General features: G+C 42.2%; 1 protein-coding gene across 1 annotated transcript; it reads right to left on the bottom strand.

The window, feature by feature from the left end:
• Positions 1-84: 84 nt before the first annotated feature.
• foxa2 (forkhead box A2) lies at positions 85-2,693 on the bottom strand. Its single transcript, XM_050061142.1, has 2 exons — positions 2,382-2,693; positions 85-1,713 (listed from the first exon to the last, which is right to left on the bottom strand). Exons 1-2 carry the CDS (start codon positions 2,451-2,453, stop codon positions 538-540), a joined length of 1,248 nt encoding a protein of 415 aa, XP_049917099.1. The 5' UTR covers positions 2,454-2,693; the 3' UTR covers positions 85-537.
• Between the last annotated feature and the right edge of the window lie 12,854 nt (positions 2,694-15,547).

The raw sequence follows: 15,547 nt of genomic DNA, 5'->3' as shown, positions 1-15,547 counted from the left end.
ATTGCGGAGACGCTTTTCCACTAGACTGTATTATAAAAGTAATAATAATAATAATAATAATAATAATTGTCAAACACCATGATGTTCAGAAAACAAAACCAATAACACTTTAATATAGATTCTGTTCTTGTCACTACAAGAATACACATATACAAGCCATAAATAGGAATTACACAAATGATTGAAGAAATCCTGCGAGGCATTTTAAATTCATGTAGGAATCCAGTTATGCAGATGGAGCTCTATTTTACAGCAAGTTGTTGTTTGTCTTTGGGGTCCATTCCTGAAGCCGACTTCTGAACAGATCTCGTCACATTGTCATTAATTATTATTATTATTATTATTATTATCAACATCCTCTCATCTCAAAATAATTAGGCTACTAACAAACTCGACAACTAAAACGGTGGGAAACGTCAAAAATATCTGAAATACATATTGTACACAAACTCTATATTTTTTTGTTTTTTGTTTTTACAAATGTACAAATTGAAGAGGGAGAAAGTCCACATCGTATGGAGAGGGTGGGGGGAGAGTTTATGAGGAGTTCATGATCGGCCTGGAATACACGCCTTGGTAGTAAGTTGTGTCAGGTATGGATGAAGAATCCAGACCGGCTTTCCCCGCCATGGAGCCCATGGAAAGAGCCCCGGCCATGGGTGAGCCATAGCCGGAGTAATGCATCACCTGCTCGTAAGTCTTTAGGTCCATTTTGTGATGCTGCTGCTCCGAGGACATGAGGTTATTTATGGAGAAGGGGTGGTTGAAGGAGTAGTGGTGCTCCGGCTTCAGGTGCGCCTCGTGCGCAAGGACCGAGTGATGCTGGGACATGAGGTGCTGCCCCTGCGACACCGGGGAGGCGGCGGCGTGCTCCGGGCTCAGGGCCTGGCTCGTCTTCATGTCCGACAGGGACCTTTTGTGGTCGCCGGAGGAGGAGTTGGAGTGCGGGGACTCGTTGCCGTTGCAGCTCTCCGAGCTGCTGTTGGAGGAGCCGCCGTCTCCCCCTTTGCGGCCGCTGTCCTTCATGTTCGTCTTCTTATCGCACTTGAAGCGCTTCTGCCTCCTCAGGTAGCAGCCGTTCTCAAACATGTTCCCGGAGTCCGGGTGCAGAGTCCAAAAGGAGCCTTTCCCGGGTTTATCCGGCGACCTGGGCACTTTGAGGAAACAGTCATTGAACGACAAAGAGTGGCGAATGGAGTTCTGCCAGCGCTGCTGGTTCTGTCGGTAAAAGGGGAAGAGGTCCATTATCCACTGGTAGATCTCGGCCAGTGTCAGCATCTTGCTGGGAGACTGCTGGATGGCCATGGTGATGAGGGAAATGTAGGAATACGGGGGTTTGGCGTGCGTGTAGCTCCTGCGGTAGGTCTTAGGGTCTCTGGACCTGTTGATGTTAGACTGTCCGTAAATGGGGCTCATGGCGTTCATGTTGGTGTAGGATGTCAGGGCGTTCATAGATGCGGGCTGCGCGGTCATGGGACTCATGCTGGGGCTCAGTGCTGCGCTCATGGCCGTCATGCCTGCGCCCATGCCGTTCATGGCTCCGGTGCCCGGTGACATGCCGGTCATGGAGGGACTCATTCCCGTGTTGACGTATGACATGTTCATGGAGTTGGCCGTCATGTTGGCAGTGGTGCTCATGCCGGACATGCTCATGTAGGTATTCATAGAGTTCATTCCCAGGCCCGTGTTCATGTTGCCAACCGAGGTGTAACACTGTCAGTGAGGGAAAGAAGCAATCATCAGTTTCATCTGGCACAAGCGGTACAGTGAGGAATTAAAAGCAGCTGCAATTACTAAACACAGAGTTCAGTTTTTCTTTAAGCCTCATAAAATAAGAATTATAATAGAGATATAGAAAATATTTTAAATGCGCACTGGCTCGTAAAGATTAAAATGGGCATGTGTGCGTTTGCTTCCGCGTGAAATGGTTGTAAATTTAAAAACACACTTGCGTATGTTTAATCACTGCTAAGGCAAGTAAATTAAGTTTAATAATCCTCCATAAATGCACAGTGTCGATGCTGACACCTAATATGACTCCGCTCACACACAAAATAGCGACTGCAACGCAAATATTTGAATCAATCTCCCCAAAACCAAACAGCTCCGATGTTTGTCGAGCAGAAACATGACAAAAAATAATCTGATTCAGTAAAGATAAGTATAGATTTATGAAATTATAATCCGAGTGAAAAGTTTCTCCCCCCTACATGTCAAGCAACTTTGTTAGGATAGTGCGCTGCGTGGAGATGGGGGAGGATTTGGAGGCGCCTCAAGTCAATATTTGATCACAAAGTTAATATTATCTCAGGGCTAATATTGAGTTGTATAAAATGGGATTGGCTTTAGACGGGAAAAAAATATATATTTAAGGTACCCACCTCGGGCTCTCCGTAGTAGGTGCTCCAGTCGGTGTGTTCGTGTCCTTCCATTTTAACTGCTCCAAGCATCATGGAGGACTTTTACAAAGCGTCTCCCAGCAGGGGAAAAGCCAAAAGTCTCTCTAATAGCAGGTGACTGGGGACCACTGAGTGTATTTGGGTCGTCGGTGTGTCCCTTCGTCAAGGACTGGCGTTGATGTGTGTCTTATGGAGCCAGCCGTGAAATGCGTCTGTCAGTGACTGGAGTTCAAATGACGCTCCGTGCTGCCTGTTAACGCTGTGATATAGCTCTGTGCGCTAGGCAAGCCTCCAATCCCTACTTCTACGCCTTGGGCCCTATTTGAATAATCTCCTCGCACCTAGGCGTGAGACTCCTCAAGCTCCCCCCCTCCACCCCAATTGTAGTACACCTGCACTCACTCAAAAGAACAGTTTCTTATGAAAAGCTTCATTATACACTAATCTTATTGTGTTTTGGCCGAAGCAAAAGGAAGAGCTATAAAAAGATTGTTTGGCGCTCTTCTTTTTGGTGTGCTTTTCATTACGCACATCCTCCAACGTGCTTATTGCACTTCAGCTGAGCTGGAATCATAAAGCATTTTTTATAGCGTTGCGTTCAAGGAATTTATAGCCTCAACTTAGCACTGTTAATCATTTTACACCAACAACACTACAAAACATAAAAACATTTTTTTAAATTAGATAAAGCCTGATCCATCAGTGCGCTTAAAGGAATGTATTTAAGCAAATGTAACTGTTATTTAATAATATTACAGCATGTTGTCAGGGTTTTGTTGCTGTGTGAATCCAGACACATTAAACTGTTTATGGGTTATGCAAAAAATAACGTGATTTTATAAGCTAGTTAGAGAATAATGATGTCATGGCTGGTGTGGGCCTGCTTAATGCAGACATGTGCACATGAGTAAAATGATGTAAGCTCCTTTAATAAAAAGGGTTGACATTAGTGAAAATAAAAGGCATATCATCACTTTGCAACAGCTGTTTAACAATTATACGCCAGCATAAATTATTGTTTTTAAAAAAATCTATGTCACTATTAACGTTTTTTTTTCTCTTCAGTGATTTCACTAATATTTGCAAAAAAATCAAGAGAGATTTCCTCCTGCTTTACTAACCTGGATGACTGAATAACTGTTTCCAAATGCTTTAATTAGTGTTGAATATGCCAGGCATAGCGTCAGAGCGCCCTCTCTCGGTCAGTGCCTCCAACTGGCTTTGCTGTTTGTGGCACATGCAGCAGCCTCATTCTGTAAAAAAAAAAAGAAGAAAAAAAGAAATATGTGAAACATTTTAAAATGTAATAATTTTGTGTAAATTGTCCTTTGAGGTTTTGACAATGACTGTATGCAAAATAATTTCAGCCACATTGAACAGAGATGCTGTGGATCCCACAGATTATTTACCCACCTTTTTATTTGCTGAATTGATTCTACAGTTTACATAAATCTTAATTATGCCAATTCAGAGAATACATCAGATTGTTTTTGTTATTTTAGCGTTTGTGGCAGCTGTTTCGTAATGGAGGTTTAATATTTAGGCCTAGATATCCACTGTTCCTACACGCACAGCAGACCCGAGCTGTTGAGGCCCTTTAATTCTCGCAGCCTGTACAGTATTTGTGTGACACAAACATCAAGGTGAGGCCTGCAGTCCGGTGCCAGCCACGTGTCAGTAGTGGTACATCTATTTGACTGCATATTTACGCAAGAGCATAACTATCAGTATAGAGAGCCATTAGTAAAGGCGAGTAAACCTGTCGTGTTGACGAGGGACTAACAGAGTCTGCTTAACTTGGAAATGAGATCATGAGAAAAAGCTGTGTGTGTTTGAGGATTGGGGATTTCACCGGAGAGAGCTGGAGATGGTCAAATCTGCGCGCTCTCGGCTTGACTCAGTCAACACACGCCTTTTAGGCTATTATTTTTTTCCTTAATATTTAAAAACGACAATGGTGCTATAATGATAAAACTGACAAATGACCATTTTTTTATGGATATGTTATTATTTGTATTTATTCATATTATTTATATGGGAAGATTTTTCAAGGTTTTGAAAATACAAGTGTATTGTCGGTTGTAATCGGATAAAGCATGTTGGTCCTTGTATAAATTATCTATAAACATACAGTCACTAATAATGCAGTCTAATATAAAAAGATAGTCAGTGGCTTATGGGTGAAACCAGCATGTATGGGGTCCTTCAATGTAACCAAAAAAAAAAAGACTGTAATTGTTTACTCAAGTGGATAAAATTCCAAATTCCCCTGCTGGATATTTACCTAAACCAGCCTTCCCTGTTCCTAGCTAACCCACCATGCACCCAGCTTGGAAACACTTTGTGTAATTATTCCAAAATTACACACACCAGATCCTCAGTATTCTAAAATGGTCCTTGACCTCCATGACATTATGTTCCTGAATGAGACATGTTGCTAATTCCACAGTTAATCATCAACCTGCCATGGTCCTCTCACATGGGTGAAGGTCACATTTTGGATTTGGTCAAAAACAAAAACTTTCAACTGGGTCTTGTGCCACTCTGTCACTTCATTTTGCACGTATTCTTTATTTATCCTCTAATGTCATGTGTGTGCTCATGCAGTGAGTGTGTCTGCATCACAAGTGCAAAGAGGGGGGTCACTCCAAAAGAATTATTGTCCTGATTACTTTTTAAAATAGGGTACAAGTAAGTTGGGCAATGTCTTCACTGACATCACTGCTGGGCTACAGAGGGACATCACTCCAAGGCAGTTTGACCAAATGAGACATAGCCCATCTATAAATTAAATGATAAAAAATAAAATAAAGAGTTGTAGGCCATCAGAAGGTGGTATAATAGATGATATTTCATTTTTTCTTCAGCTGTGATTGCAATTACAACGTGCCAATAAAATGTGCCATTTAGATATCACCAAAACAGCAAACAGCACCACATGTTCTTAATGAACCTTGCACCAGTGGTGGTTGGATGAAAGTCAGAGTGTGTCAGATAATGACTGAAATATCACAAGTCAAACTTCACTGCATCATACCCACATTTAACAATACACCCATACTGTATGTCGACCTGAACGAAGGTTGCACTTCCCCAACTGATACAAACTGACTGTAATTAAATGCAAATGGATGTAAAATGAACTGCAACACCATTTTAGGAAACAATCATAGATTTATTTTTATTTTTTTTATTTATTTTTTAATATATTTTTTTTATTTACCTGTTATATACAGGAGATATATTTATATATTTTGGGTGTGTTGCACAGAAAAATCTTCTTATGCAGGGGCATCAAGATTAGAGGGGACATATATGAAAGGGGTGGTTTGGGGGTCCTCCGCCAAGAAATTTTGAGCGGCTAACACCTAATTTCCAGCCTTCTCGTAATTTTCTCTACTTTAATTCATAGTGGAAATGTCTGAAATTTTGTCAGAGTAAAAGTCCTCTGCTTCTCTATGTTTTTATTGGGAGGAGGGACAAATGCACATGTTTATAATCTTGATGGGGATGTGTCTCCACTCCTGAAAATCTGCTAGCCTCTCCATTATGTCTGCAGAAAATTAGCTATAGGCTGGGAATGAGATGCAGACCATGTCAACTTATGGTCAGATAAAGACATTTGTTAGTTTCTGTTTGTCCTCTGTTTAATGGTAGGCTATTTACATTACATTTTAGTTAGCCACCTAATATTGTCTGAAAGCTTATTTTTTTAATAGTTCAGCACATTATTGGAGCATTGTGACTCCAAGTATTGCTGCCTTTATTGATCATTCTGTTCCTAGCTCGTGCTTTCACAACACTTAGTATACACTGGAAATTAGAACTGCATCCTGAAGCAGCACACTGTTTTCTTGTAAAGTTGACATTCTCCAAATGAGCATACAGATCCAGTACCCAGAGCGGTGATGTGGTCTACATCTCTCCTCTTTCCAGGCTAGTTTTGCCACTTTGTTGATCAATTAACCTCCATGATGATCAGTGTTACATTTCACACTTTCAGGCGTCATTCCTTTACTTCTTATGACAAGGACAAACACTAAATGGTGAAAGTTTAATGAGTCAGTTAAAGAAGTGAAAGCACAAACACCTGCGAGGCCCTAAAGTGACACCATGATGTAGTTTTGTGGTACAGATGCTGTTGGGTGTCTGGGGGGGGGGGGGTTTCTTGGGTGCAGGGCAGGGGGATGGAAACTGGGTGCTCTCTGGTCTGTGAGAGGGAGGCGGATCTCTTGGAGCATTCTTTCAAACACCCAGGAGTTGTTGGCAGGAATGTGTTAACTTTAAGTTTCAACTTTCAAAGTGAGGATTTTTTTTTTTCAACTGAAATTGAAAGATTCACTCAAGAATGACCCTTTTTGAGCCTTTGTATCCATCTGAGTGCACCAAGCCACACACAACAGCACAGGGGCCAAAGGGTTAAGCATGTAATTCATCAAAATAAAATTAATAACGAGAAAGTCTTCCTTTTAGAAAAGTCCTGGAGGAAAAAAAATGTTTGCTGCCAACTTGCCTGTGGTGACAGTAAACATTCCAGAGCCCGGGCTGGAGTTTGGACTTGCCATTATCTGCCACAGCTGTGACAACGCCTGTTGGCCGCAGGTTTGTGGCTGGCCACACTGTGTTTACCTGGAAATGAATCTGAAAAGCGGCTGGACTGGGAAGGCACACAACCCAGCTAAATAAAAACCCAGAGTGGTCATTGCAACGAGATGCAGTGTGGGAGGGAGTCCAAAGTTATTGCACTGGCCCCAGTGGGTCAGGGCGCAAACACAGGCGTAAACGCACTAAGGATATCCTCAAATACGCACCTTTTGATATTGAGAGGAATGTGGCGAGGAATGCCATTCGATACGTTTTATGTTGACTGTATCCAGGGCCAAATTCAATACTTGTCTCTTGTCATGTTAAAGGACCCTATGTTGACCGCTGCCCTTCATTTATCAAACAAGGTGACAGTTTATCTATTAGACCACAGGAGTAGAGTGAGAATTTGGGATCCCAAGAGATGCACAGATCAGATGACACCAAGGAATGAATGTGCACCAAATTAGAGCCTTGAGGAGCTCACATTGAATTTAAAACTAATTTAGGCACCACTTAGTGATAAGACTCCCTTTATAAAGAGATTATGTCACTTTATTATTGGCTAATAAATCATTTGCTAATTCTATTAGCATTAACAAGACTAAAATGTCTTTGCACCACATAATTTTAGAATATGCTGCAGACAATATGCATCAAAATCTCTATATCAGCAACTTATCGACATTTCTAGCTGCAAACTTCGCAGCCTACTTAAAAGTAAGAAACCCTGGAATATTTATGAATGGATTACCAATATCTATAACTTTAGCTCCTTCCAAGTGGCTCCCTGTGGCTTTAACAAAAATATATGGAAATGAATGACAGTTGTTTTTAACATTTAATTTTCATTTATCATTTGTTGTAGGCCTGACTGGTTGTTACATTCTTCAGTTGTAAAAATGTGTAGCCTATGCACTGAATTTAGAAAAAAAGTGTATGAAACGTGTTTCATACTAAAAAAGCCTGATGCCTTTTCCTCTAGATTTTGCTGTATCTCAACTGCAGCGGCTTTTCCTGAGTCTAGCTAGGCTAGCTATGGATTCCAAATCTAAAAAAGGAAAAGTCTCTGAGGAAATTGGAGAATTTAGTCCAATAGTGTATCAAGAGATTTTTTCACCACCAACACTGCAAAGTTACACTTGGTGGGGGCGGCAAAATTGGCTCTTTTGATAGTAAAGGTTGGTGAAACCTGATCAACAGCTACATTTTTACCAATTGGAAAGGATAAACACCTGCCAAATGGGGTTTTCACAACCTGGCAACCCGAAATGTTTTATTTTTTGTATTTCAATTGTATGCATTATTAAAAACATTTCAAGGTGAAATGGTGTAATTGGTAGTACATATCTGCCAGATTCAAAACTACAAACAAAGGAAAAATTAGGTGATTGATTGAATGAATTAACACAAAATAAAAAGGTCTATTGATTTATTTTATAAATTGTATATTCCCCCCACTCAGTTGCCGTGGCTCCTTGCAATGTCTGAACTTTCTGAGCAACGTGGATGGGATGTGTATTAGAGCCAAAAGATTTAATATCACCAAATCAGCACATTGTTATTCATTAGTGGACCAACTGCAGAGTCAATACACATTTAATCACAGACTGAAGGCAATTAAAACAGGAGGGGGGCCACTAGTGCTATGTTAATTAAAGTGCCAGGCTCCCATGGGAAGCTCTGCGTCTAAATATCACTACAATCAAGCCCCGCACCATAATCCATGATGAGCTATTGCCGTTCACACTCGGCCGTCATGCTGTCAGATCGGCGTCAGCGTGGACAAGAGGGCAAACCTGGCCTGGTGATTAAAAAGTTGTGTGTCAGTAATGGTCTTTCTAATAATAACTGACTCAAGGGACATGGGCATAACCTACTAGCATCTTCTTTGTGATCATTAATTGATCAACTATTTTAATCTGGTTTTGAATGGATATAAGGTTATGAATAGGGGTATAATCCAGATAAAACAGACCTTCTTTTAATCACAGCAACGCTCAGTTTCCACATATCTGCGGGGCTGCAACCATCTCTGACAGACCTCTTGAGAAAACATGCACACACTCATCTCAGCTCTACATCTGAGAGAGGCTTTTGGTCCATTTCCTTTTTCCATCAGTCACTCAGTCAGTCAGTGAGAGAGGGTCATATCTGCTGCTGTCTTATCTGTATTCCAGGCTGATGGGGAAATTCAAGTTTGGGATTACCTCTGACTGCTGACCCGAACCCATCTCAGATGACTGGCCGGCCCTGCGCTTTCATTATCCTCATGCTTCAGAGCACCATACAACAAAATCTCACACTCTCTTGAGCAGGAATCTAAAAATCCCTCTGTCTGGATGTGCTGCGTGGTACATATGCATGAGGATAGAAATTAAAAGCTGATAGTGGAGAATGTATATCTGGTCTGCGTTACAGGAGAGCCTGTATCTTCTCCCTTCTAGCAGTCTCCTTCCTGTATGGACTGAGGGCCCATCCATATGCAGATGGATAATTTGTAGTGTTTACAGAGGAGCAGAGAGGGGGGCCGACAACTCATGAAGAGGGCTGAAAAGAGGCTGCCTACGTGTCACCCCAGGAGCCCAGTGGTAAAGCCTGCCCTACCAGAGCGACAACATAAGTGTTCAATCTGTGTTTGCTTACCCGTGGACACCGATGGCTGAGTCCTGGCCTGGGGCCCGTAAATTGTGCCTTTTTTTTTTACAGGCCCTGACAGCTAACAGGCTATTGGGAACAGGGGCCCAATGACACAGCCACTCAACAGATTAGCACCTCATCAGCCTCCTGCGGCTTCGAACAAATACGGTCCCTGCCTCCTTTAAGACACAATAGGGCAGCCACCGCTAAACAGCCCCCCGCCAAGAGAGCCCCCACCCTCCTCAAGCCACAAAACTTCCTGGTCTGGTCTTTCTCCGGGGCCACAGCTGCATCAAGGGGTCCTTCCCAAGTCCCAGAGCCCACCCCGACCCCAATTGGCAAGATGTGTGTATTTCAGGTGAGCAAATATTGCCACTTGCCTGAGAGTTCAATGGCCAGCCCTTTCAGTGGGGTGAGGGGGTTGCGTATTGCGCCTGCCTGCTTTGCAACAGGGGTACATGTGGCCTCACACAGCAACCGGGTCCATAGGATGGGTCAGGGGAATTCTCCAGGCACAGCTGGAGGCAGCAAATCAAACATACCTATATGGCTCATCTGCATTTTCCCAGACTAGAAAACCATTTCCAGCTTTCATTTCCTCTCTTTACAACAAAAGAGCGTCTTGATGTCCCCACCAGCCACCACACACATAGCTCTGACCCTTTTTTCTGCAATACACAGTCTAAAACTCTGGCTTACACATATCTAATATCTGGCATAATAACCTTTGCTGTCTCTTCGAAAGCATACCCTCAAATTCCCTGAAAATGGACACATTAACTTCCATGATTCAGGCCATTAGGTAATAGGTAAACATGCAGGGGAATTGAAGGTTGATCTTCTCAACCATGTGCCATGTTTCCAGACACTTTTGTCTCCAATACACACACATGCTTAAGGTATAAATGCCTTTGCTGTTGTTGCATTCATTTGTCTTCCAGGTCTTAATGTGGAAAGAACAGATAGGAAAAAACACATCGCGTGCTGTGAGATTGTATTAGAGATTGTAGAGAGTGTTTCTTGGGACTTGTGCCCTTCATGAAGGACACAGGTAGCACACGTAAAAAACAGTCTGGCTTATGTGTGGGTTATAGTCAGTTACAGGCAGAGGGCACTGAACTGGTAATATGGGTCCAAAGCCTAAGTCTGCAGCAGGGTTCTTCAACGTTTTTCAGGCCAAGGACGTCTTAGCTTCAAGAGACGAAGCAGGGACCCCTTACTACATATATTTTATAGAACTTAGTTACACTTGAGATAATTATTTGAATATTTTCAGGTCTTCTCTCATTTGTGCTTACCTGTAGCAGCTCAGTCAGCAGCAGTTGGAGCATGGCTAGGTGCGTTAGCCTGAACCTCTGTACTTGCTTGATGGTTTGTCTGAGACGGACCGTCTGTTGCTCAGAAAGTTACAAAACGATTCATGGTGGCTCACAACAGTGTCCATACACTTGGAATTATAATTCAGCTAATTGGCCAATATGTTCAATTGTATGTAAACGTTAGCTTACTAGTTCATCTCACCATATTGGTTAAGTGCTGCACAGGGATTTACCGTTAGCTGGCCTAACCTAACAGTTAGCCTATCATTAATGTTGTGTACTGTAAGTTAAATGTTTTTTAGAATTAGGCAATTTATGTTTGTTAATGTCAGATTCATGTTAATGTTTATTTTTAGAATTTTTTTTAAATTTTTTAAATAATTAATGAATGAAATAGGGTGCTGCAAGAATGAGTCCTAAAACCCACAAATGAGTTACCATATTTTGCACTCCCAGTTCCCTGGTCTTGAAGTCAATGGGTTTTTTTGAATAAGTAAGATGCCTGAAATAAGGTCTGTGGTTAACACAAGCTCAAGAGACTTACTCATTGTTCTACAACAGAAAATACATCAGTATATACCCCACTCATAAATTTTGAAGCTTTAAGGTGTCTTTTAAAAGGCTGCTGCTGACAAGTGGCTAAATGAGACTGGAGGACGTCATCACGCCAAACATGGCTTTACAGCCTTGTTGCAGTGGTGACACTTAGTCATGTTACCATGATGTAGTTCGTTTATAGACTAACATTAACTTCCTACTGATAGAGATTGCATTTATATTTAAAAAATAGAGATGTTGTGTTCATTTGTGAAGGTTCTCTTGCTGTACAAAAGTGTGAGCGTCTTAAAAGTTTGAATGCCACAGATTTTATTTCCTGCAATGATCCAAAATCCAATGGGAAAATTCCACTGGATTTTTGACGAGGTACCGGGGGTAATGCTACCTTTCGTACACTGAAGTAGCCTACAACAAAAAGGTCATCCTTGCAGCATTGTATCATCAAACAGTAATTTGGTGGCCTCCTTGCCATAACTCTGAGGACCCTCTAAGGGTCGCGGACCTGCTGTTGAAGACCCAGGGTCGATAGTATACAAGTTGTAAATCTGTTTATTTACTTTTAGATTGGATCCTTACCATATCTTGAGAAACAGTTTAGCAATTATAGAATAATTTTCTTGATTCAGGTCACTATTTACAGACAATGTAATGTACTAGCAAGGTTTATATGTATGGGATGGCAGTTTTAAGTCAGCAAATGAATCATCATATTTGCTGATCATGCCTGACAGACAGCATTGTGAGGATTAAAGGCCACCAGCTGAATGTCACACCAACAAGTTCCCCACAGATGAAGAGTACGGGGCCAGCTTAGGTAAAGGCTACAGGCCCATGGCTGCAGGCAGCTGTGTATTGGGTCGAAAGATGATGTGTCAGCGCAGAGGACCACCTTGATCCCCCCTGGAAGTCAAACAGAAGTGTGGGTAGCCGTGTCCTGGGAGGCCTTCTCTGCCATCATAGTGAAATGGAACTGGCCCAGAAAGCAAACAAGATCACTCCCCATCTCCCCTCCACCCCCAAGCCCAGACCAACCTTGTCTGGGTGATGGGTTTTTCTGTTGTTCTGTTTGTTTGCTTGTTTGGTCTGGAGCTCATGGATACCCAGCATGGAGTAGAGAGGAGAAGTGGAGGAATGGAGGACGTAGAGGAGGGAGGGGGGGGGGGGGGGGGNNNNGCGCGCGTGAGAGTGCGAGCGCGGGAGCGAGAGGGCGCGGGGGGGCGGGGGGAGGAGGAGGGGGAGGGTGGGGAGGGGGGGGGGGGGGGGGGGGGGGGGGGGGGGGGCGAGGATGCGTGACACACAGACCTCCCCTTGAGGTGACGAGAGACCTGCCGAGAAGCTACCAGGCAAAGCTGCTCGACAAATATACACAGACCCCAGGATCAGGGCAACAAGGACAGATCGCTGTCTCTGATCCTTCAGCAGATGTTATTTCTGACACGCATCTCACAGCGCAGTCTTGAGTCATGTAAATTCTATAAGGACCTTTCAGACATGTCTCATAGTTCACTCTACAGGAGATTTCTTTGGCTCTGTCTACCTGTAATGTGTTGAACATTCGTGGGTGAAGCTATTTGCACAGGTAATTTGTAAATGTTGTAGACAACAGTTGACATGTCCGATGCTCTATAGGTTAAAATAAATCTTCATCCATTTTCAGATATAAAATGTTTCACCACACACACACTGTTTCAGAGATTTCCCTCAAAGACTGTGACTACACTGTCCCAATTTCAGTGCATTAGCCTACAGAGAGTGACACCTTCTGGCAGCAAAGAGGACTGCCTCTTCAGTGGATACACACCCAGGACAGATATACTGTACATGTTTCCTTGACATCATATTCACAATATTTTAAAGATCCCCTCTAGACATGTTGTCAGACATGTTGTTGTTCTGTTGGAACAGGAATTTGTTTCTGATGTGGGTTTTCCACAAAAATATATTGTTAAAATTCTACTTCTAGGTTAAATCTACTCCCTCTCCTCATTGAGAAATGCAAAACCTATGAATATGCAAATATTTCTCATTTAAAAAATACATTAAATGTCTTATACTTCATTGAAAGGTCCATATTCAGTGTATGTGCGCCAGAGGCTTCAACTGTCCACATCCCATTTGTGTAAGATGCATACTGGACCACAGCTGGCTTCCAAACTAGTTGTGATGTCACAAAATCATGCACATCTTCAACAGATATTTAAAGGGGAACACCACCTAAATTAAGAATTAAAATAGGTTATTTCCCTGGCCTGGGAAATCTAATCAATATGTGTGAACATGAGCTACTCTCTCTCAAAGCCTAGAACCAGAGTAAGTAAGTCTCAAAATGGGATGTCATCAAGTATAAAATATAGAGCTGCTCCATAGAGAATGAGTGGGATTTTTTTTAGACACACAGAATGTTTGTTTTCTTTTTAATACCCAAAAGAGATTTATTTTATTCTTGGGTCCTCAGTTCTGAAACAGAAAATGTACTCATATACTCAGAACATTCCCCTGGGTGCTCTCAGTGTCAACTAGAATTTATTTTACCATTTGTTGTCGATGGAACAGTTTCCAATTTTATAGTTGATGACATCACAAATTTGAGGTTTAGCACTCTAGCTTTTAGATTTGGGTGGCCATTGTTCATGTTAACTAATATTTTTGGCCTATCTTGGACCATAGGAATAACATGTATGCATTATGGAAATGATTGTAGTACCCCTCTTAAGGTGAGCACAGAGAGCAGATGAATGTGAAAACAGCCTTCTGGTATCAAGGTGTTGTTGTACTGGACTACATTATACTAAAAGGTGTTTTTTTTTGTTTGTTTTTTTGTCCTTCCTGGTTACATTCATGAGGGGGGCTGAATATTAGAAACAATTCTCAGGGTAATGCAGTCCAGTACAAAACATCACCAACACATTTATGACAGTGTAAAAGAACAAAACTGAGCATAAAGGTAGACTTCATGGCAGGACAGTATTAGACTGTACAAGCATACCCAATAAAGTGGACACTAGATGCATACTACATAGCATGACCCTTTAAAACATTTTTTTAAGAAAGGAATGGATAACTGGAACATTTACACCCCAGTCCAGCCAGAGGAGGGAGACATTGCGCTTCATTTCCCCAACAGCTTTGCTCTGATCTTCTAAATCACTAGCTCGACCAGTTTTCACCATGAATCCTTCACTTTGACTAATACAAGCTACACAAGAATATGTGGTATGTTATGTGGGAAGTTTCTTTGATCTCTGCTTAATGTGTGAGGACCAACTCAGTGAACTCTTTACAGTGCTGCTGCATTTGTGCCTGTTCACTCTTCAAACGTCTCCCCCACAGAGGTTAATGGGGTCATCTGGCCTGCAAAGAGGAGCCACATCTTGAAAACATTCAGACTAACAGATGCAGGAGAGCGGTATTGAGTATCATTTGGAGAAAAAAAAATAATATCTTCAACCTCTCATCAGCAGCTGTTACATAATAGCATTGCAATAATGCTAGCCATGATTGCTAACAGTGGTCAGACAGTATCTGCAGTAAATTCAGTGAAGATTGGTGGAGGAATCAAGGAAAGCACACTTCAAAGATTTCTGTAGATTAATGACAGCTGTCGTTTCGCTGTAGTTTACGGTGAACTGTACCTTCAAACAATGGTCCCATTCTAAAGCCCAGTTCAGGAATAAGGCACTTTATTCATACGGCTAGAGCCGAGCACACGTTTGATACTGGAAGGGATTCCATGATAGTGATTTCAAAGTCTTCCACAAACCCCCACTTCACCACCACCCTCTTTAACTATGTCATTACTCCCTTGTGGTGAGCGACTGGCTCGGCAAACTGCTCGGTGTGGTGCAACAATCGCATCCAGCTGCTGAGAATGGGATCTGACATGTGAAACCACTACACACACACGCCCGCTCACTCACACATCATGATGCAACATACACAAAACTACAAGCCAGGGCTGCTTATGCATGCAGGCACTGAAAGACAAAATCTATTGTTGAAATCGGGAGCATAAACAGAAAGACAGTCAGAGCTTAAGGAAAACTTTTT

The sequence above is a fragment of the Epinephelus moara genome, chromosome 14 (assembly GCF_006386435.1).
Source record: "Epinephelus moara isolate mb chromosome 14, YSFRI_EMoa_1.0, whole genome shotgun sequence".
Taxonomy (NCBI): Eukaryota; Metazoa; Chordata; class Actinopteri; order Perciformes; family Serranidae; genus Epinephelus; species Epinephelus moara.
This window is presented reverse-complemented; position numbering and strand designations above follow the sequence as displayed.

Coding starts and splice junctions, on each gene's coding strand:
- foxa2 (XM_050061142.1), bottom strand. CDS start 2,453: ATGATGCTTGGAGCAGTTAAAATGGAAGGACACGAACACACCGACTGG. Junction 1,714..2,381: donor CCTACTACGGAGAGCCCGAG/GTGGGTACCTTA, acceptor CCTCACTGACAG/TGTTACACCTCGGTTGGCAA.